This window comes from Vigna unguiculata, chromosome 5, assembly GCF_037176805.1.
Source record: "Vigna unguiculata cultivar grain cowpea cultivar isolate G323 ecotype 2 chromosome 5, ASM3717680v1, whole genome shotgun sequence".
NCBI classification, from domain to species: Eukaryota; Viridiplantae; Streptophyta; class Magnoliopsida; order Fabales; family Fabaceae; genus Vigna; species Vigna unguiculata.
In genome coordinates, this window is record NC_140796.1 from 9,596,005 (window position 1) to 9,619,716 (window position 23,712).

A 23,712-nucleotide genomic window follows, 5' to 3' on the forward strand; every position below is an offset into this window, starting at 1 on the left:
GATTACATAAATAGTTGGTTTACTTTAATTCTTGTGTTTAAATTTTTATGCTGACATTTTCTTACGGAAAGTTATCTTTTCAATTTTTGAAAGTGTATATTTTTCAAAGTAGTCCTTGAATGTTGTAGTAATTTAATTAATTAAAAATGGATGCAGGGTACTTGCTATGGACAATCTCAGTGCATATCAGAACAGATTCACGTAACCAGATTATGATCCTCGATTTTCCATTTTGTTCCAAATTCTAACTTTCAAGTATGGCCCTTAAAGGTTTATAGATATTTTGTGTTCAGCAAACTACAAGAAATTCAACTTTAGTTGAAGAATGAAGGTCCAAAAGTATGTTGTTGTAAATGCTTTATATAGTTTAATGTTACATAGAAAATTCCGACCTAATCATACCGCTCCCAATCTTGAGTAAAATTTGCAGATGATGACATTGTTGGGGCATTCAAGCTCCCCATTCCAGAGTCGAAGTGCTCCCACTGGGTTCCCACAGAGACAGTTTTAACAGTGGTGGGTAAAGGGTTGGGGTTGGAGTTTCTTTCCTTCAGAGCATCTAAAGTATCTACTAACTTCTGCACACGACGCACCTGTTGACAGGTGAAAAAAATTGATCTTCAGGGCTTCTAAAGAAAATGAAATTATGAATGATTATAAAAAAAATAAAAAATTGGAAATACATCAGTCACCACCATGTATTAAGCACAAAACAATACATTTTTTCACTCCATGACAAGAAAGAGGGTAGAGGGATAGTTTGCAAGAAGAGTATTTGATAAATATACTCGTAGTGACAAAAAATGCACATTAAGTTTCAACTCCACGACATGCATCAACCGTCATTCATACATAATGTAGTATTTCAGTTATATTGATGTTGTGATTGGATCTAGTATAGAGAAAAACAACGATGAGAAGTGTGAGAGTAGATGACATGGTCAGGTGATCTACATACAACATAGATAAAAATCAATAAATTATGATGATATGAGGAGAATTCACAAAGGATTTGGCATAGAACTCAAATTTTTCCATGGTAATTAGGCATATTACAGTACCCTATACAGATAAGCTTGACGGGAAAAGCGGAGAAGGTTGAAGTACAGCCACTATTTTTAGCGACATAAAAATTTGGGTTATAAAACTTAAACTAAAATGGTTGCATGCGGGTATGCAATTACACTCATTCCTAAAACCACCCTTTAACATCACTAAATGTCATTTTTCCCCCAATCCACATCAAATACTTTTCACCTTGATGAGAAAAATATTGTTACTTGACCAGCAACAACCACCGGATTTTTCATAATATATTTTCTAGTGAGGCTTTTGATTTTACAAAGTGCTTGCTAAGAAATTTCACACGAGATAGAAAATGTGTCAAAAGTCATCTTAGAAATAGAAGTAAATAAAAGTCTCACATACATGGATAGGGTAAGAAAAACTTTTTGATCCACATGCTGGCACAAAATATTGAGCTATATTGCGCCAGTGACAACAACTTATCTATATATAAATGCTGAAATAGGTGCTAATCAACATATTGCAAATGACAAACCAATAGAATTGTTTTTGTGGTTATGGAAATAAGCTCAACAATTAATACAAAGTTAAATTTTCTGCAACACCGTAGATACTCTACCTCAGCTTTTCTCTGCAGCTTTGCTTCACCTTCAGCCTGAATACCATCTAGTTTCAGCAATTGCCTCATAAGCAACTCCGTGCACGTCGAAAATTCTTTGTCAGAAACCCTGGTCCCTGCATCTGCAGCCACTTTCAATACAAATACCTGCAAATCAGATATGCATACCTTATTCTTAGGTCCTGTTATTATTTCTCGGTAAGGGATAATAATACAGGAAACATAAACTCACCCTCTCACCAAGCTCGTCCACATCTGCTCTGACTTCAGCAATAGCTTCAAAAGCCTTTAACATGTCATTATGTTTTCTAATTTCCTCAAGTTTCCATTCTTCACTAGCAGTATTATCCAAAAGCAAAAGCTTTGATTTGTCCATCACACCTTCTGCGTACAAATTCTCTTCATTATACTTTTCTTCTCCTCGGAAGAAGAGTTGCTGCTCTTCAGGCAGTAAACCAGTTTTGTTTGCAAGCAGTTTCTTAACATCCCCTGCCATCGAAGGCTTGGTTAAGAGAAAAACACATACCAATGTCAACGGGACATAAGCTTATGCAGACTTATTTGAGCTTATTAAATTTCCTTGTTTCAGTTTGATGACTATGCACAATATCTCAACTTGGCTTATATCAGAATATTGGCCTATTGAAAACTTACATCAGAAATGACTATGCAGAATATATAACCTTTCCCATAAACTCCAGCTTATTTCAATAAGCTTATTAATGAGTGTTTAATTAAACTACATCATACACATATTCTAGGGCATATACTACTTTTACGCAGCAACTTCTAAGACAACCACTGTTTTTCTGAAATATACTCCAAATTAAGGAACAATCAATGCCATAACACAGGACAATACATCAATCAGTTATGTTAAGAACATATCACAAAAAGAATTTATATAATATGCTTCAGGTCCCAGAACTCTCCAGTTTATCAACACATTCTTCTTATTTTCTCACAAAGTAGAATATTGTCACTGTGTGTGTGAGTATATGCTGAGTCGTCACTCTGGGTATCAACTATGTCTATACCGATAAGAACCCAAATAAGTAACATATAAATAATAAATGATTCCAAAAAAACAGCTGCCAACCAACCACAATCCCAGTAACAGCATCAAGGTTTTTTTATTCAAACCAACAGCAATTGTAACCACATGAGCAGCATTCTGATCTAATTGCAAGGATAACTAGTTACTAACTCACAAACAAACACAATTTAAACTATGAAAGAATTAAACAAAAACAAGAGTAAAATCAGTCAGAACATGCATATTCTCAAAAAACTATAACTCTGTAATCTCATCCCGTGGATTCGCCTCCTTCCCTAATTCATCTGGTTTGGATCTCAAAAAATTGCCTGTTCTAAAACAAAGAACATGTTAATTTCATAAAAAAGACCTAGTTTTCTTTTTCTTGTTTTGCATGAATTTAATCTCTGCTCTCCTCAACCAATCAATCAATTCCTAGCACATATGCATAAAACGAGCCACAGTGGAAAAACTGATCCATAAAAAACGTGAGATATTCTATGCTGTTGACCATATGGCAAGAGCCAAGAAAACTTCTGGAAACTGTACAATGTGCAAAATCCAATGGCTGAGAAGTGTTTGAGAAAAAGAAAGAGAAGATACTAACAGAAAGTGGAGTTAATCGGTAAGGAGAGGTCGTGGTGAGAAGAAGAGTGTGTCACAGTGATCGTCATCATCATCACGTTGATGTTCTTGAAGATGGCGCCGCTATCCTCGGCGGCGGCGCGTCTCTGCACGAACATGCCGCCTGGCCTCATCTCCCACTCCATCTCCGCCGCGGTTCCTGCAGACACCGGTTGTCGTTACTGTCGTCCACTTTCCCCTACCGTTCTCTCTGATCTCTAACTCCACCAACGATGACCGCTCTATTTATATGTTCAGATAAATCTAATGATTCTTTTTACATTAGTAACCAATTTTTGTAATGATATATTTAAATGTTAAGTTTTTATACTTTTTCAAATTTTATTATTTAATTTTTAAATTAAAAAAATTTCTTGCACGATTTTGAGATTATGCAATTTGTTAATCTTTCCGCCAGTTGCCTTTTAAATTAATTAGTAATATTGTGATCTATAAAAAAAGACGTGTGATGCTGTTAACTCTAAATTATACATTTTATTAGTTAATTTTTTGAATTATGAAAATTTTTATCATTTACTTTGTAATTATATGATATTTTTGTTAACTTTTAATTTCGTAAATCATAATTCCAAAAGTATACATATTAATTTATACTATTTTATTAAATGAATGTCATTTTACTAATAGAGGTAAGAGTCAATTAAAAAGGGAAGATAAGTGTTTTATTAATTATTAATTTTAAAAAATTATGACAAGAGGGTATTTGTGATCTCATACTCATATCTACTTAATTGGATAATTTTGTTAAAACGGAAATAAGTTTGGACTATATTCATTAAGAAAAACAATAGGGTGGGATGAAGACGAATCTCGTTATTTCATACTCATCTAAATAAAAAAAATCCATAATCATATATTCACTCCTAGGGATGGACCTTAGTTGATCCATGACGGGACCATGACTGTAACACCATATTTAATTAATAACCCTAATTAAAGGAATGTCACATAGATAATTGAGAGGCAAAGTCCTGGAGTATAATACTACTCCTTACCGTACCCAAGGCACTTAAAATGAAGTACTAAGGCACATCACGATGCCATAGACTAAACCAGATACAAGTTACACAAATAAACATCCAAAGGGCAAGATATTACATGGGCTATAGCCCTAAAGAAAACTCGGACAAAACAAGATCTGATCCAAGATGATCTAGGCAGCGAAATCTCCATCACCCTGACGACCACGGGGAGTTCTCGCATCTGCTCACATCAATAAATTGATGATCATTGCAAAGTGAGAAAACCACACACATAACAATCAAACAAGCAAAAGGTAAGCCAAAGTAGAAAATAGTTTATCATATTGTCACATACACTTTCATAATCCAACATGCAAATGTCAACAGATCATGTTATGACATGCACACAATACACTAAGACTCGAGACACGACTCATCCAGATACATATAATTAGTCGAATTCAGCGGATGCTTGCACTTGTGGTGGCCTTTACTGCTCTACCGAGCTAATTGTTCTAGTGTTTCATCCCTCATACACAAGGTTAGCCCTTAAAGTGTTCTAGGCCTCCTACTACTCTCACCACTTGAGTCAGTATGCTCTATGTGAGACTAAGTGACTCTTTAGAGTGTTAGGATGCAATCCTTACCTTGAATCCTTACTGAATTATATAAATGAGGCACCACCATGAAATCTCACTAACAGGGATCATGAAATTATGTCCTGACCAAATGAGGCACCACCATGAGATCTCACCTAGAGACTCATGGAATTACGCCTTGGCCAAATGAGGCACCACCACGAAACTATCGTGGAATTACGCCCTAATCATACCAACATCATGCTCCATCAATTAATATAGAATCATTTTTCATACCAACACCATGCCACTTTCATAACCAACCATCCCATTTGTTTTTCATGCCAAGATCATACCAACACATCAATTTAGTTCATCACCTTAGATATTTCATGCATATTCACATACCTCATACTTTAAATAGAGCAAATCAGTCAATCATACAATCAATAACAGTCATGTGAGAAAACAATGTGACCTACAACAGGTCTCGCTCAAGCCAGAAGCCTTCGCTCAGGCGAGAGGAGTGCTCTCGCTTAGGCGAGACTACAAACAAGGGTCCTGGGGGTTTCGCGAACTCTTGCTTAGGCGAGGCCATCTCGCCTGAGCGAGATGGTTTTTTGCTCAAAAACTTGGTTTCCCGCCTGAGCGAGTGCTCGAGCGAAAACCCATGGGCAAGCCTTTACTACTCTCGCCTAGGTGAGACGAGCTCACTTGGGCGAAAATAGTAGTTCTCCCTCACTGTTCTTCACCTGTAAAGTCCAAGATTCATCCAAAACAATATACTAAGCATATCCATTTTAAAGCAGGCACCATACAATCACCAGAGATACATAACAAAACCCAAACGCAGGCAAAATACGCTTAAAGTAAGAAACCCTAGCTTCCCTTACCTGAAATAAGATAGTCAAATGACTATAACATTTAAGCGAGTGAGCACGACAATTTTGAGAATGGGTTTGGGAGCTGGAAAATAGTGAAAACAGATTCCAAATGGGTTATCATGGTGAACCCTAGCTAGAATCACAGAAATCAAACTAAATGAGAAGAGTATGGACTGAAAATAACTTACGTGAGTGGAAGAATGGGTTGAACTCACTTGAACTCGAATAAACTCCAAACCCTAGAAGAGGAGCGTTGTTGTTCTAAGAGAGAGTGAGAGGGACTGAAAAGTGCAAAGAATGAGAATGTTAGCTGGGTTAGGGTCTTTGGCTCCCTATGGGCCAGCCCTAGGCCCAACTGATTTGGGCCAGCCCTTAAAAAAAGGGCAGAATAAATAGTGGGCCTTACAATGCCCCCCTCCCAAATTATTTTTCATACATTCCTTATTAAAATTCATAGTATAATTATGTTTTTGCATTAAATATGTTTTTAGTCCTTTAAATTTAGTAAAAATTAAAATTAGTTCCTCTTCGAAATTTTAGTCCAATTTAGTCCTAAACTTTATAAATGTTTGGAGTTAGTCTTTTTAACTAAATTTTGTTAAATTCATTTGACGTTTCAAACGCTTCTCCTAGTAGTAACTCTTCCGTACCAAGTGACGGATCTTCGATCAATATTTTGGGGGTGCCAAACTTTTGGTTGAATTACTTTTTTTATCCATTTTTTCTTTCAAAATGTCAAATTGGTCATTTAGGATATTTTAGTCTCGATTTGGTCTCGATTTTTTAAAAATTGATGCAATTTGATCTTTTTTGTTAAAATTTTTGAAGCAGAGCAAAACTTTTTCATCAAAATTGACATGAGTATTATGTCAATTACACCAACAAAACAAACCATCTTTATTCGCAACTTTATTTTTGATGAAAAAACATTGAACCAATTCAAGAAATTAACAAAAAAATGACAAAAATGCATATTTTTTTAAAAATTGGGACTAAACTGAGACTAAAAAAACTGGAATACCAACTTATTATTTTTGAACAAAAACAAGAATCAAAAGAGTAATTTAAAAATTTTATATAAACTAGTAAAAACATATTATTTACTTCTTTTACACTAATAAAATTATATTTATGTTATTATTATAATTATAAAATAAAATATAAATAATTTTTATAATTTTAATATAAATATTTTTTATTTATAATGATTAAATTTAAAACAATAATCAAATAAAAAATAGTTAATTTAAACAAATAATCATTTAAAAGATAATACTAACAAAATAACTATTTTTATTTAAAAAATATTTAAAAGGTAAAATTAAAAAATTAAAAAATAAATATGGACAACAAAAGGAAAATATTTTTCCTTTTATATATATATATATATATATATATATATATATAAATTTATAAAATTTTAATAAAATATCAAATATATAAAATATATTAAAAATATTAAAATTTTTAAAAATATATCAAAAATTATATATTAAATATATAAATGTGAAAAAAATGGGCGGGCCATGGCCCCCTTAGTCCCTCTTAAGGTCTGTCAGTGTCCGTACCCTACCCGCTAGATAAATATTCGTCATTTATCCGTACCTATATTCGTAGAATATCCGTTATGCGGGTACCCGCATAATTTTTTAATATCCACAACTACGCGCGAGTATTTACAAAAGAATAAAAATAAATATTTAACAACATATTTTAATCACAAATTCAAATGAAATACAATAAATAACATTCATAAATTTCAAACAAAGTCCAAATAACCCATTTAAATATTGTTGAATGACAGTTTATAAAGAAATGAATTTTTTAAAAATTGATTGATAAAAAAATAACTCATTCATAATCAATATGTTAATATTTTAATCATATTTTTTTTAATTCAAATTAGAGTATAATGAGTACGGGTATGCATGGGTACGAATACTATGATACCCGTACCCGTCTCGTTAACATGCGGGTATAAAAAATATACGTATCTGTTACTCGTGGGTATCCATGTACAATATCAATTTCCTACCCATTGTAGGTTTTATTGCGGATACCCGCGAGTTCAGATTTTTTTTACATCCCTATACCCATATCTAATTAATGAGGAGTTTCATTGTCAAAACGGGGACAAGTTCGAACAATACCCACGATGCGGGTTTATTTGCCATCCCTGGCTGACATTGAAGTGAGAAAGTGTCAAACAATTTAAATAACTCAAATGGTAACATGAAATGTGTTTGATGCGTAAAAAAAAATTAATGTAATTAGGTTAAAAGAACTATATTCATTTATTTCTAAAGTTTGGGATTAAAATATATCCAAGTTTCAAGTTTTGGACAATGATGAATTTCAATTCCGCATCAAAGTTCAGGACTAGAAAAAGACTTAACCCTACAAGTTATAATACACTCCTTTAACAACATTCCACACAAAGATTAAACTAATAACAATTGAAATTTAGTGTAAACCTTTTATTTATTGAACTTCAATCTATGTTGGATGATGATAAATAAAATAAGATTCAAGACAATGACATTAAATTATTATATTATAGTAATTAAAATATCTTTATACAATTACGATGATAAAATTGCCCTTATGATAATGAGTTAAAAAATAAAAATGATTATATAAAAATCATTAAAACAATATTCAACATAATAAAAATAAGCAACAAATAAAAATGTTAAAAATGATCAAATGTGTGTCTTACAAAGAATTTGATACAACATTCAACTAAATTGCATAAGAAAAACAAAAATAGTTAAAAATGACTAAATGTGTGTCTTACAAACAATTTGATACATTATTCAACTAAATCGCATAAGAAAAATAAATGTATAATTAAAGGTGCGATAAGATGAATATTACCTTGAAGATCTATGAAAAACCCTTCATATACCAAACTCGTTAAAATGTAAAAAGATAATGAAATCTATTTTAGCAAACTAAAATTCTTCAAATAAAATAAAAATTAAGAATCAAAGAGAACAAAAAGATAAATTTTTTTATATTACCTACTAAATAAAGAATTTAAGTGGTTCAACACTTGAAATTGAGAGTCGAATATTTTATTTAAAAAAAAAATATTCAAATAGGAAACATAACAATTATTAATGTAATTGATAACACATAATTTGAAAATAACCTTTTGATCAGAGGAAAAATAGCATGGAGATGTGAGTATAAAACAAATCTAACAATTAAAAGAGATAGAAAAAGTTATACAGCGAAAGAATTTTTTTATAAATATAAAAATTGAGAATATATATATATATATATATATATATATATATATATATATATATATATATATATATATATATATATATATATATATATATATAGAGGTTAAATCATTCCACAGGTCCCCATTTTTGTAGTGAAATCTCAAGTAGGTCCCCCCATTTTTATTTGACTCAATTGAGTCCCTATTTTTGAAAATTCGTTGCAATTGGTTCCTTTCCGTTAGTTGACCGTTACTGGTGCTAATTATGTGCCACGTGTCAGCACGTGGTTTTTTTGACTTTTTTTTTAATTTTTTTTTAATTTTTATTTTTTTTTATAATTTTTTTTTAAAAAAAATTAAAATTGCCACGTGTCAATCTGACATTGTGCCACGTGGCAGAGACAGTGTGATGTGGCAGTGGCAGTGCCACGTGTCAATATTGAATATGAAAAGTCTCAATATAGTCCCTGTATTTATTATTTTGTCTCAATTTGGTCCCAAGTTTTTTAAAACTGAATCAATTTTATTCCTATATCAGATTTAATTTTTATATAAATTTACAATGGTATTTTTATTCAGCATAAATTTTTATATAATTATTTAAATGTGTATTTTGTACTAATATTTATTTAAATTTTATTTTAAATATTTATATATCCATAATTTATAGATAAATGTTAGAGTTGCTTTAAAAATAAAAACTTTATAAATTCAAATATAAAATTTTAAAAAAAAAATTATAACAATTCTAACATTTGTCTATAAATTATGGATATATAAATATTTGAAACAATATTTAAATAAAGTTCAATGCAAAATATACACTTAAATAAACTTAATTTTGTTAAAAATATCAATTATAATAAAAATACCATTGTAAATTTATATAAAAATTAAATCTGATATAGGTATAAAATTGATTCAGTTTTTAAAAAATTGGGACCAAATTGAGACAAAATAATAAATACAGGGACTATATTGAGACTTTTCACATCCAATATTGACACGTGGCACTGCCACTGCCACATCACACTGTCTCTGCCACATGGCACAATGTCAGATTGACACGTGGCAATTTAATTTTTTTTTTTAAAAATTATAAAAAAAAAATTAAAAATTAAAAAAAAAATTAAAAAAAAAATTAAAAAAAAAATTAAAAAAAGTCAAAAAAACCACGTGCTGACACGTGGCACATAAATTAACACCGTTACTGGTCAACTAACGGAAAGGAACCAATTGCATCGAATTTTCAAAAATAGGAACTCAATTGAGTCAAATAAAAATGGGGGGACCTACTTGAGATTTCGCTACAAAAATGGGGACCTATGGAATGATTTAACCTATATATATATATATATATATATATATATTAATAAAGGAGATTATATTATTAGGGTTTAGAATTTTGAGTTTAATGTTCTTTTTTACATTATATAATTTTTTCTAGGTTTACTCTTTTAATAATTATTTTAAACTTAAATAACTATTTATAATATTTTTTAGTGATTACTATTTTAAATTTAGATAATTATTCATAATAAAAAAAATTATTTATAGCATAAAAGTTATTTTTTTATAAAAATTATCTAATATTTTTTTAATATTTTTTATTTTAACAATTAAAAATTATTTTATAGTTTAATAAAGATTTTGTTTTATATATTATCGGTATATTTGAAAATATTTTTCTTTTTAAAAGATGCACTTCAGAATGGCTAAAATAAGAAGTAAAAGAAGAATAAAGATAGTGTAGGAGAAGAAAAGAAAAACTTTATCACAAATGTCAACTATATATTAAAAACTATTAATGTAAAGTATACTTAAATGTATAACCATTTTGACTTTCATATGAGATATTAATGATCGCATTTATTAAATAAACTAATGTATGTATGATTTTTTAAATATGAAAAATAATATATTAGTAGATATTAGTATGTATGATTTTTTAAATATGAATAATAATATATTAGTAGATAATAATAATGTAATTTTATTAAATTAATATATAAAATAAATATATTTATTAAAATTAAAATAAAATTAATAGAAAAATTAATTATTGATGAATAAAAAAAAATAAACAATTTTATAAAAAAAAAGTAAAAATAACTGTTAATTTTAAAAAATTTAATAAATAATTATATTGTAAAAGATAGAATTGACATTAAAAAATATGAATACAAAGGAAGAAATCTCTTTAAATATTGTTATAGATAAACATAATAGAAGTCAAATATTATATTTGATAATTATAACATTTAAATCGAATGTAATAAAGATAAAATTATAAAATGTAATATATATTAGAATCGTATGAGATAGGGTGAATATGTAGATACTGGTCTTTATCACTTTACCCAATTATAAAATATTTATACGGAATAAGTACAAACAATACCTACCTACAGGTTTATATATTCGCCATCTCTAATAAAGATAAATAATAGTGATTATGTTAATAAAGATATATAATAGTTATATTTTTTACTAAAGATATATTTGCGGTTACCATCTTTTAATTCATAATATTCTTTTTATCTGTAATGTAAATTTTTAAGCATCATAATACAAATTATTTCATTACAATTTGATAATGTGAAAAATAAAACACATATTCTATTTAATATTTGGTTAAATACATTTTTAAAAGGAAAAAACTTGAAACTAAAAACTAAAAAATATAAATGAGAATTGGAATTTAATATTCTTAAATGAATAAAACATAAATGAAGGTAGTTAGAAAAATCTTAAATAAAAATATAAGATATACAAAATGTTAATGAAATCTCTTCGGCATCAATATGTCAAGAAATTTAATAGTCAAACAATGGTGTACATCGTCATTGAAAAATAGCTTCTAAACATTACAACATTTGGTTATGATGTTTTGCTTAGACAAAGATTAACATCAATATGTGTCTTCTTTTTAGCAAAGTATCTAATAGTTTACTAAGGTTGTGAGACCCCATTTTTCCATGTTAAAGAGGTGGGCCAACTTTGGTAAAAAAGTCCAAGGAGAACTCATCTTGTTTTCCAGAACCCCTTTAGTTTTCCATTCTGTCTCATTTTCTCCAAAATAGTTCACTCACCTTCTTCCTTTTCTGAATAAGGAGCTTTGCTAAGGCACTACAAAACTCCCCTCTAAGCTAGTCAAAAGCTCCATCCACGTAAGTTGAACACTCAAACTTCGTGTTTTCCCGTCCTTTTCAATTTGGTTGCATTGGTTCTGTCTAACGTTTATCCTTATAACCCTATTCCCGTTCTTGTGTGCATCTTTTTAGCTCATTAGTTTGTTCTTGGAGCTATGGTGTTGTTCCTGGTAGAACAGTTGTTCCTGATAGAACTCTCCTTCCACAGTTTTCCCTCAGTTTTGAGGTAAGGGAAGTTAGGACTTTAAAACTTTTTTTTAAAATGTCTTGCATGTTTTTGGTCTTGAATCATGGTTAAAATGTTGCTTTGATGTTCGTGGTTGTGTTTTTTAGTTTTGTTGTTTGATATTTTTGGTTTTTGCATGCTGAAAGTAGTGAAAACCTACTATTTTAGCTTAAGTGAGATCAGTCTAGCTTAAGCGAGAATTTCTAACTTAAGCGAGATCAGTCTAGCTTAAACAAGAATTTTTAGCTTAAGTGAGAATAGAAGAATTCCACTTTGTTCTCTGTTCAAATTTTAGTTTAAGCGAGACTTTCTAGCTTAAGCAATTCCAATCTAGCTTAAGTGAGATCAGTCTAGCTTAAGCAAGAATTGCTATAAACTTTTAATTCCTTATTTTAACTTGTGATTGACTGAGTTAATGTTAAAAATATGATGTATGAAGTTATGCATGAATGATGTGGCATTTTTTTTAGACTTGTACTTGATGTGTGTAACATGTGATGATAATTATTATGAGATAACATGTGGAATGTTGATGATGAAAGAGTTTTGAGGGAAATTCTTGGTGATGGTATGGTTAGTGTATGCCTTTGTAAGACCCGAGAAATTTAAATAATTAAATTAATAATTATTTAATAAATGCGGGTAGTAGAAGCCCTTATGGAATTTAATGTTAATTGTTGTGACATGGAAAAATACTAGCTTAAGTGGTTGAGAGTACTTTGATTGTGTGAGAGGACTTGGGTTTGAGTCCTATGTATGTCTTTGTGTGTTATTTTAATTTATGCATTATTTCGTTAATATATTTGGATGTTGGAATTAGAGCTAGGTATTTACTATGTTTTAAAGTTTTATTTGGGACTTGTAATAACCTTTGGAATTATTATTTTTTATTGAATGATTGTCACATTGAACATTAAATTTTGTTTTATCCCCGCGGCGGGAATTAATAAAGTTGCAACGTTCAAGCTTCTTTTTATATCTTTAAATATTTAATTAAGTAATATCTTTTAGGGATGTTACAACCTTGATATAGGATATATCTAGATAAATGAAGGTATTCTGAACTTTGATAATGTTCACACTCACACTCATATAAAGTATAATGAATTATGTGGTGAGAGTGGCAAGAGATCCTAGTCTTGGGACGTGTTTGGGCCCAAGGCATAATGGGATTAACCTTGTGTGTGGTTGGGTGATAGTCCATTGTGTCTAGACTCTGCAGAGTTTAGAAACCAATATAGGTGCATACTTCCTTTAGAATTCTATATCAAGCGCATAGATAATTGAGTTTGAGGGTCTTGCTTTGTTTTATGGATAACTGTAAAAGGTTAATTCTGATGTCGGTGCTTTATTTTTGTACTATAAACATGCGACGCTTTATTTACTAGAATTATTCTATTAAATTAGGACGTTACAAAGGTAACCCGATGATAAATTTACTTGATCTTATTTTTTCATTGTCAAACATGGAACCACCATAATTTAAAAAAATAAATAACAATATTATTTAATTTCAATAATTAACCAAATTAAAATAATAAAACAATGCAAACCTATTAGGTCATGTTTTCCCATATTTCTTTGTCATTATAATTTTGAATAACGTGTGTCTTCCATTTCTTTGTCTAGTAATAATGCATTATCATAAGTCTTATGTAGGCATGTCAAAGTCGGTCAGGTTCGTCAGCTCGCTAGAGAAAGGTGGGTAGGGTTGGAGTTTCCAATTTGTCAACCCGTTGTGGCTTGCTTCGCATAACTTGTCAAATTGGCGGGCCAAAGGCGGGCTAGTCCGCCCTGGGTCGTCGACCCTTTTTTTTATAAAAAAAAATTGTTTAAAAATTTAAAATAATTAAAAGAAATAAATTTTCTATATTATATAAATAAATTTTAGAAACAAAAATTTAAAAAAATTAAAAAAAAGAGAGTAGCAAGCCAGCTTGTCAGCCCGCCGACCCCCTCTGAAGCAGGATGGATTACCGTGTCTAACCCATTCTCCAATAACATACCAATCTGACTCGACTCGTTTTGGCAGCAGGACAGGCTAAAATGGGCCAGACTGACCCGTTTTGCCACCCATAGTCTCATGTACGTTCATTCCTTAGAGAACCACTTATTACTTATCATTAAGTGGAACCTTGATATGAAATATTTATGTATTTTGACTAGTACAATTTTGACTATTTCACTCGCATTATAGGCCTCGGTTATCAGGAAACTGAAGCATATAATGAGATAGTGACATTTTTGTAATTCCTACCAATTTTTCTGCCTCAGTTCCCTCAATAACCGAAGTAGAATCTACTTTTCTGCCTCAATTGCAATAGACCCGCTGCCATAAAGCCTTTTAGGCTTCGATTTCCCTTACCTGGAGCAAAACCTTAATTGGGAGAGTGACATTTGGCCTCAGTTATAATTGAACTGATGCCAAAAATCACTATTTTACCTCGGTTAAAAATTGAACCAAGGTCATATACCAAGTTAGGGATTCAAAACGCGAATGCACTGTTCTTCGTCTTCTACAACGCAACATTCACGTTTCTCTCCTCTAAATGCGTCGTCAACCGTCCATAACCGTCGTTGTCTAGCCTCCATTCATGCTGTCAGCAATCGTTGAGCCTCCTTCCACAATGTTGCGGTCATTTGGGTTCCACATTAGCCGCTGGTTCATCCCACGCAGCTACCACGCAGCCACCGCGCCAACCACTACGTCAGCCTCCATTGTGCCACCATTCCACGCCGTCAACAACTCTTCGTTTTCCCCAAATAATGTTAGTCTCTCGCGCCACCGTTGCTCCCATTCCGTCAAGCCACCGTCGCGCTCCGCCAAGTTCTCCCTAAGTGTGGTGGTTAGTTGAAATTCGAAAAATTACGTGATTCCCCTTTTTTTGTTTCGCGTTTTGTATAATTGTTTTTGCAATTTGAGTTGTTGTTTTGTGTTTTGTTAGGTTTTTATTGGGATTTTCTTGGTTTTATTTTTTTCTCCTATTTTTGATTTTCTTGTGTTTTTATGGTTGTGTTCTTTATCAGGTATTGTTGCATTTGTAACATCCCTATTTTTAATAAACTGTATTATTTATTTTAAATAAAACACTTAGAAAATCTTCTATGTTTATTAATGTTTCATATTTTATTATGATGTAGTTTAAACATTAAAAATATATTTTATCATGATGTAATTTTACTTATTGAAAATAACAATAAGAATAAAACAAAACAAATATAATATATATATATATATATATATATATATATATATATATTAGGTAAAAATATTTTAATTAAATAGGCGTGTGTAAAATATATATATATATATATATATATATATATATATATATATATATGGAATAGTGAAGGTTAGGGGAGAAGTGAGAAAAAGTGAGAAAGAAAGGAATGAGAGAGAAAGAAAGAAAGAAGAGAGAGAAAGAGAAAGAGAAAGAGAAAGAAGAGAGGGAAAGAGAAAATAGAGAAAAAAAAAGTTTAGAGCAAAGATTCAAAGAGATCCTAGTCCTCTTCAAAGATATTATTAGTGTGTCCTTCAATCAATAAGGTAATGAGGGAGTGAGGTTAAGCTCTTATATATTAATCTTAATAAGCTCATGAGTTTTATATTAATCTTTTATTTATTTTGACTCGTATATTATTCTATTTACTTTCATTTAACTTATTTTCATTTATTATCCACTTATATTTATTTTATTTAATCTCCAATTATACACTGATCCTGTTTATTTATTTATTTTATTTAATCTTTAGTTACGCACTGATCCTATTTATTTATTTATTTATTTTATTTTAGTTATCTTTAGTTACACACCGGTCCCATTTATTTATTTTATTTTATTTATTTCCAGTTACATACTGGTCCTATTTATTTATTTTATTTTATTTATCTCCAGTTACGCACTGGTCCTATTTATTTTGTTTTATTTTATTTATCTCCAGTTATGCACTGGTCCTATTTATTTATTTTATTTAATTTATCTCCAGTTACGCACTGGTCCTATTTATTTATTTTATTTTATTTATCTCCAGTTACACTGATCCTATTTATTTATTTTATTTTATTTATCTCCAGTTACGCACTGGTCCTATTTATTTATTTTATTTTATTTATCTCCAGTTATGCACTGGTCCTATTTATTTATTTTATTTTATTTATCTCGCACTGGTTCTATTTATTTATTTTATTTTATTTATATCCAGTTATGCACTGGTCCTGATTATTTATTTCAATTAATATATCTCCAGTTATGCACTGGTCCCGTTTAATTTATATTTTTATTATTATATTTATTTATAACATTCTAATCCTTATCTAATTATTTATTTAAAGTTCTTGATTTGATTCTTATTTTATCATTATTTTACAAAAAAAAATGTGAAGCGAAAGTAAATATTATTTTATTCAGTAAGCTTTGATAGAAGAAAATTGCATGTACATTTTAACGTTGTTTTATATTCTGTGTGTATAGTTTATACTATGACATGAATTGATAGTCATCACATTTTATGACCTTTGAAAATACCCAAGAGTATGTCAGTTAAGTAAGAGTTAAGTCTGGTTTCAATAAGTCGAGATTAAACCAGTGTCAGAGTGTTTGTATTTGGGAAGTCACAGTTTGATACACTGCGGGATGAAAGGCAGGGACCATGGTGGGGTCTAAGGAAGTTTTACCAAGTAGGTGAATATCTGGATAGTTCAGAATAACGCCCTGAACTAGGATATTCATAGGCCAAACTTGGGACTATCCGATACCTGCTCGGCATCGCCAAGGTTAGGTAGTGAGTATATATCTCTTTCGTGAGCCGATGAATGGCTAATATTCTCGAGAAAGAAATAATTATGATTGTACCAATATTTTATGAGAAATACTCAACTACCTAATCACTTCCCAAAGTAACTTTTGATGTTCAGATTGGATCATCAGAAGTGGGATATGGATCCATATGTCTGGTAAAACAAGATCGAGTTTTGTGGTTGTAGGTCCAAATCTAGGCCCCCAGTGTCTGTATTGTTTATTGAGTTTATTAAGATTGATATTTAAGACTTATAAAGACCTCACTCCTTTCATATTTTTCTTTCATATGTACTTGTTGCATGAGCAGAAGAGGAACCTGCTCAGTGAGAGTTGTTCGGGATATTATTGGTGGATCTTCTGAAGATTGACTCATGGATAATTTCTATTAATATCTTTAGGAGATATTAAAAATATAGATAAATATTCTATTCTGATGTAGGACTCTTAATATTTTACAAATATATATTTTTGTAGTATTTCATGAACAATTACAGAGATATAAACTATATATATGAATATGAAGTTATGTTATCATTAATGTTCTCTCAAGGAAAATCTTATGGTAAAAAAAAAATTAATTCCATATCTTTTTATCAAATAATAATAATTTGGTATAGTAGTCAGGGCGTCACAACATTGTGGTGGGACTATGTAGCTTTCGAAAATGTGAGTATCGTTGCATCCTCCCATTATCATTCGCTTCGCTTTTCACGCTCCTAAGTTCTTGTTTTTGTAATATAAGTCTATGGATTTGTAGTCTATTGTGTATTGGTTTTATTGTATGTATATAAGATTAATTATTTGCTTAAGTTAATCTCTTATTTTGCTGACATTCAAGAGTATTGTACCAATTATCGCAAAGTCCATAAAGTTTGGTAGGATAACATGTGCCAAATTTATAATTCAGATGTACAATAATATTGATTAGGATATTGTGGATGATGTCATGTTTCATAAAATGTATAATTTTGTTTCTGGTCTAACTAGTCTGGTTTTCTGAAAAAATATGCAGGTTAAAAAATGTGGAAATAACCAAAAATAAAAATTTTGTTTTAAAAGTTAACAGAACATACGGCCTCGATTCTCATTAGAACTGAGGCGGAAAGGGGGAGTATATGGCCTCGGTTCTCATTACAATCGAGACAAAAAGATGAGTTTCTGCCTCGGGTAATACTCGAGGCCAAAAGCTTACCCTTTTTTGCCTCGACCTTATATGCCTCAGTTCTGAAACCGAGGCAGAATAGCAAAAATAATCATTGTCAAATATCCTTTCTACACTGGTGATATATTATAATAAAAGGCTCATTCTTAACCAATTTTGATCAAATTCATCAAAATAAACCCTAAATCATTTGTTTGCACATTCATATTATCATCGATACATTTTCATTTGAACACTTGAACCCTAAATGAATCATAATTCATTTCTCATGTCTTGTATGGCTCCAAAATAACCCATTGACATAATGAGAAATTTGTCTTTAGAAATAAGAAAGTGTACAAAGTGAGCTTGAATGGTATGCCCTCCTTTGTATTCTACTTCTGTAATATTTCGTCTTTGTATGAAATATATTTTTATACATATATAATATGTTATAATTGTAAATAATACTATTAGACAAAATTATATATTAATTTCTTTATCAAATGTTAATATCATATTCTTATCTACATATTATATACTAATAATATTTATTATTTTTAAATAGTTGCCCTTCATAATTTAAGATACTAAATATGTCACTTCAAAGCAACTCTTTTAACTTTGTAATAAACACCTATGATATATATGAAGTATAGAAAAAGAAAAAGATATATATTGCATAAAACTATCTTTTTATTTGATTAAAATAATAATAATAATAATTAAGGGGTTAATTAACTTTTAAAAGTAAGTAAAAAATTTCCTTTTGTCTACTTTTTTTTCTCTAAATGAAATTTAAAATTATTTTCTGTTACATGAGTTTCTATCCCACCTAATCAAGCATGTAAGAAAGTTTCTTATCTCACAGTGAACCTATAAAAACAATGTGAAAAGGGTGACTATGAGGAGTACTCCTACTAGTTTCTGTTGTTGTTTATAAGACACACATCTTGTCCATTAGGAAGGTGTGGCTAAGGTTCTAAGGTCCTTTTGGTAACGTTTCTGTTACTCAAAACACTGTCACAAGTCATAACACTCACTCACTCTCTATAAATAGTCGAAAACAATTTGTGTCTGTCCCAAACAGGGACTCTTCCCCCCCTCCCACAACTAAACCAGATCTTGTTAGAGTCATGTTTCACCAACATAATCATAAAGCAGATGTTTTCATTCACCACCCTTCAATTTGTGGGACCCAAATCCAAACCCTAGCTCACCTACTTCATTTCACACCTTTTTTGGATTTGTTATCAAGTCCAATCACTAGCTAACCCTAGCTCATTCATGCAATCACTATTCACCAGTCATTTGCATTGCCTCTGTGGAAAATGGAAGTAGGAAACATCTACAGAGATCTTGGTAGATAGAAAAGGGAGACAAAGTATAATGAAACCTATACTTTGTTTAGGAAAAGAGAACATAATGGCAAGGTTATATATCAAATGATAAAATGTACCTTGTTAAGAAGATAAAAGAAAAATTAGTATTTGTTTTTAAATTACACTATTATTATTTTTTGGACTAAAATTTGAAATTATAAAATTGAGACAGATTTCTTAAAATTCACAACATAATATAATTTCCCAAAAAAGTTTCATTGACAATAAAAATATATTGAGAAAAATGTTTTCAAAAGTATGTTGCTCGCATTTTCTATACATAAAAAAAAATTTATATATATATATATATATATATATATATATATATATATATATATATATAAAGTTTCTAAACTTGATATAAAATTAGAATTCGTTTATGTTTTAAACTTTGATCCTTAAATTTAAAAAATAAATGAATTAATTTAATGGTATTAATTTTCCTTTACGTGTTAAATAATACTCTAAGCTGATTTTTAAACTAAAACATGTTAATTGTTGTAAACAATTCAAACATAAACTTGAAACAATATTTACGTTAAAAAAGTTTAACTTAATTAACTTAAAAGAATTATATCAATTTATTTCTTTTTAATTTAGGAACTAAATATATTAAATTTTAGAGACTAAATTGTATCAAAATTTAATATAAAAAAGAAGTTGAATTTCGTAACAAATTTTAGAGACAGAAAAATATTTAACATGAATAACTTCTATTTCTCTTTATATAATGATTTTTGGCAACACATATTTGCATTTCCTTTGATAGTAAAATGAGTAACCGGAGAATACTCTAACTTATTTCAGTAAAAGAGACGCTACTCTCCACTGATCTAACATACTTTGTGCAAGTGTTTTTGTTTTGAAAAGTCAACTCAGTGTGCTTTTGAACAAGAAATGTTAGGGTGATTGATTTTTCACTTTCCTCCTTTATACAGTTCTGTATTAGATTATAATAATATTATACATTTTTGGTGCAGAGGTTTGACAAGATGAGCAACAAATCTGAGAGGACAAGTAAAAGCTGGGAATTTTCATATGCACAAGTAAGCATAATCAGAGTTCTACCCACCCCTCTCACATTGTCAAAGCAGGAGCCACATCATGTGCTTGTGCTCAACCTTTGTCTTTCTGTCCCTCACCACAAAAATCTTCTCATCTTTCTTCAAGTTGATCACAACCACTATTTTCAGCTTTTGAAATATGATTCAGTATAACAAAAAACTAGCTATTGATTCTTGATCAATGTTCTTGGTTGAAATAAAAAAAACTGTTTTTTTCTTGTAGTGTTTTTTCTGTCATCATTCATCTTATGCAGCACTGTGATGTCTAGCACAAGGATGGAACTACTAAACCACTTTACAAGAAGCTACTATGCAGATTCAGATTGTTCAGGTTTGGGCGTGTGACCCAACAGATAGAGGGTTTCAATTTCAATCAATTTGAAATAAAGAGCAATTTTAAATGTTGTCACTTTGTCCAAATCAACCGTGCATGGGGTCCCTTTGTGATTGCAAAAGCGTTTCAAGAAAAAATTTATTTTGTAACATAAAAACATTGCTTTTTGGGTAAGATGCCCTCAAAAGAAAATCTTAAATGGATGAATTACCAATAACACGAGGTAAAATTAAGATTTTGTTTTGTTGAAAAGAAGAGGTAAATGTTTGATTGGAGCTTAAGTTGTTGTGTGGTTTGAAAGCAACATGCAATGAAAAAACAAACAAAACAACATGCATTGTTATTCTCTTTTAAGAAACAGTGTATAACCTAAGGATGAAAAGCAGAAACCGTACACAATAAAGCCAGGAACTAATGGTCTATTTCGTCCTTGGATTTAGACACCCTGCAACTGTAATAAAACATTTGCTTCGATTTCAGAGGAAGGACCCCCCTTAACAATTCCCACACTGTAATCAAAGACAAATAGATGGCCTAATCTCTGTCACATGCTAATTGGTTAGTGTTGTTGCCCTCTTTCTCAGGTGGGTCACTATGTCACACCCCATTTTTACTTTCTCCAACTTTATATAATTTAGTTTAGTTTAACATTGGCTAAGGATTCTCCCACAAAATCAATAATATTAGATAATTTTTTACATAAATTAATGTTTGGTTTAGTTAGTATATATATATATATAAACAGCATCTCAAGCTCTCTCACAATTTTAAAGTTATATATAGCAATATTATGTTATTTTAACTCCTGTAGTCAATGTTTTATCCGAAATTTAGTTAGAATCAGAAGCTCTAGGATTACTTTTGAATATTTTTTTCTTTGACAGTATATATTCAACAGTAAAATTCAATTAAAGTATTTTTGTTGGTATTATCTGAACAAATTTCCCTTGAACAAAATTATCTAAACATAAATAACTACAGTAAACGTATTTTGTTTTTATCAAAATTAAGTTTAAAACATATTTTTTATTCAAACTGTGTATATGCATATATACTCTAAGGACCCTAATTTACAAAAGTCTTGAATGTTGTGTTTGGATTAAATAAAGAATCTGGTTATTCCAGTTTAAAATTAATTAACATTAATAATAATAATAATCTTTTAGACAACTATATTTCCAGAAATCAACAAAATTAAATAATCTCTTGAAACTTAGTATTTTACTTTCTCTTTTCCTACTATTGCATTAGTTAATTTTTTCTAATGACTGTAGTTGTTTAAACATCATTTTTCTAATCTTATACTTGATAAATTGAAATTTGTTATTAGCAATAAAAAATGCTTAATTAATGTAAACTTTAAACCAAACATACCCAATCAACAACCTAAACCAAATAAAAAAACTTTTTGAACTGATATGGAGGTTTCCTAACTGCAAACCTGAGTATTCTGATTATAATAATCACTTATTTATGACATAATTGAATTGAATGGTTAGAAATGATAGAAGGCAGAGACACTAAAGAGAAGAAGCAGCAGAAGCAAAAGAGCACAAAGAGAAAAGAAAAAGAAAATGAGGCCCTTAACCCGGGTCCCTACCTAAACCTGCCGTATCCTGCGCCAAAGATGGCTCATTCACATCACGACATCTCTTTCAAAATCATTCATCCAATCTCTCTCACCCTAACATCTTCGTTAAGGGACATCTTCCTTAATTTTAACATTACTTTAACTATGAAAATAAACCATGTTGTTCGATCAGTATCTTAAACTCTCTCTGTGTACTTAGCTTAGCTTCCTCTCAGAATAAAACATTCGTGTAAAAACGAAAACCTCACTCACACCATCATGCTATCTATATAAGGAACTACCTCCCCTACCAAATTCAAAGCTTCAACTTTTCTTTACCCTCTTTCACTACTTTCTCAATGGAGTGCATCAACCCTACCTCTTGTGAAGGGTCATCTTCCAAGAACAAGAGCAAGGAGAAAAAGGGTGTGAGGAAAGGGAACAAGGGAGGGGTGAAGCTTTCCACTGATCCACAAAGCGTGGCAGCCAGAGAAAGAAGGCACAGAATCAGTGACAGGTTTAAGATCCTTCAGAGCATGGTCCCTGGTGGGAGCAAGATGGACACAGTGTCCATGTTGGAGGGAGCCATTCACTACGTCAAGTTTCTCAAAACCCAGATTTGGCTCCACCAAGCATTGATAAACTTTGTAGATTTTGATCATGATGAGGCTCAAGTGTACCTCCCCGCAGAGTATAATTTCCCTCATGAACATTCCCTTTCTCTTCACCAAAACCCTTCTTCGGTTTCGGTGCATTCTCAGCAGAGTCTACCACAGCCATCGCTAGCACAGTGCTGCTTCCGAGGTGAAGAAGATTGTAACACCTTTGATGCCACTGTGAAATATTGGCCTTCTTAGTATCTTGTCTTGTTCACATATATGATATATATTCAGCTTCTTTTATGTAGTAATGTGAACTCGTAATGGTTAACCTGCTACATATATATCTTGTGTTAGTAATATTATAATGATAGATCATGTGCAGTTCTTGCATGCTGGTGTCTTCCTCAGTCAACATAGTATATTTGGACAATTTTCTATGAGAAAGAAAATAAATTAA

At 30.5% G+C, this 23,712-nt stretch overlaps 2 protein-coding genes and 1 long non-coding RNA gene across 3 annotated transcripts; 1 reads left to right on the forward strand and 2 right to left on the reverse strand.

The window, feature by feature from the left end:
- Positions 1-202: 202 nt before the first annotated feature.
- BAG4 (BCL-2-associated athanogene 4) lies at positions 203-3,538 on the reverse strand. The gene is made up of 4 exons (XM_028069763.2): positions 3,289-3,538; positions 1,878-2,134; positions 1,646-1,792; positions 203-593 (listed from the first exon to the last, which is right to left on the reverse strand). Exons 1-4 carry the CDS (start codon positions 3,449-3,451, stop codon positions 393-395), a joined length of 768 nt encoding a protein of 255 aa, XP_027925564.1. The 5' UTR covers positions 3,452-3,538; the 3' UTR covers positions 203-392.
- A 733-nt stretch (positions 3,539-4,271) lies between these two features.
- LOC114183745 (uncharacterized) lies at positions 4,272-6,027 on the reverse strand. The gene is made up of 3 exons (XR_003604508.2): positions 5,939-6,027; positions 5,760-5,832; positions 4,272-4,529 (listed from the first exon to the last, which is right to left on the reverse strand). It is a non-coding gene; the product is annotated as an uncharacterized LOC114183745 (long non-coding RNA).
- A 16,799-nt stretch (positions 6,028-22,826) lies between these two features.
- On the forward strand, positions 22,827-23,685 carry LOC146886050 (uncharacterized). Its single transcript, XM_085672919.1, has one exon. The coding sequence runs from the start codon at positions 23,013-23,015 to the stop codon at positions 23,508-23,510; it is 498 nt and encodes a 165-aa protein (XP_085529045.1). The 5' UTR covers positions 22,827-23,012; the 3' UTR covers positions 23,511-23,685.
- The last annotated feature ends 27 nt before the right edge of the window (positions 23,686-23,712 follow it).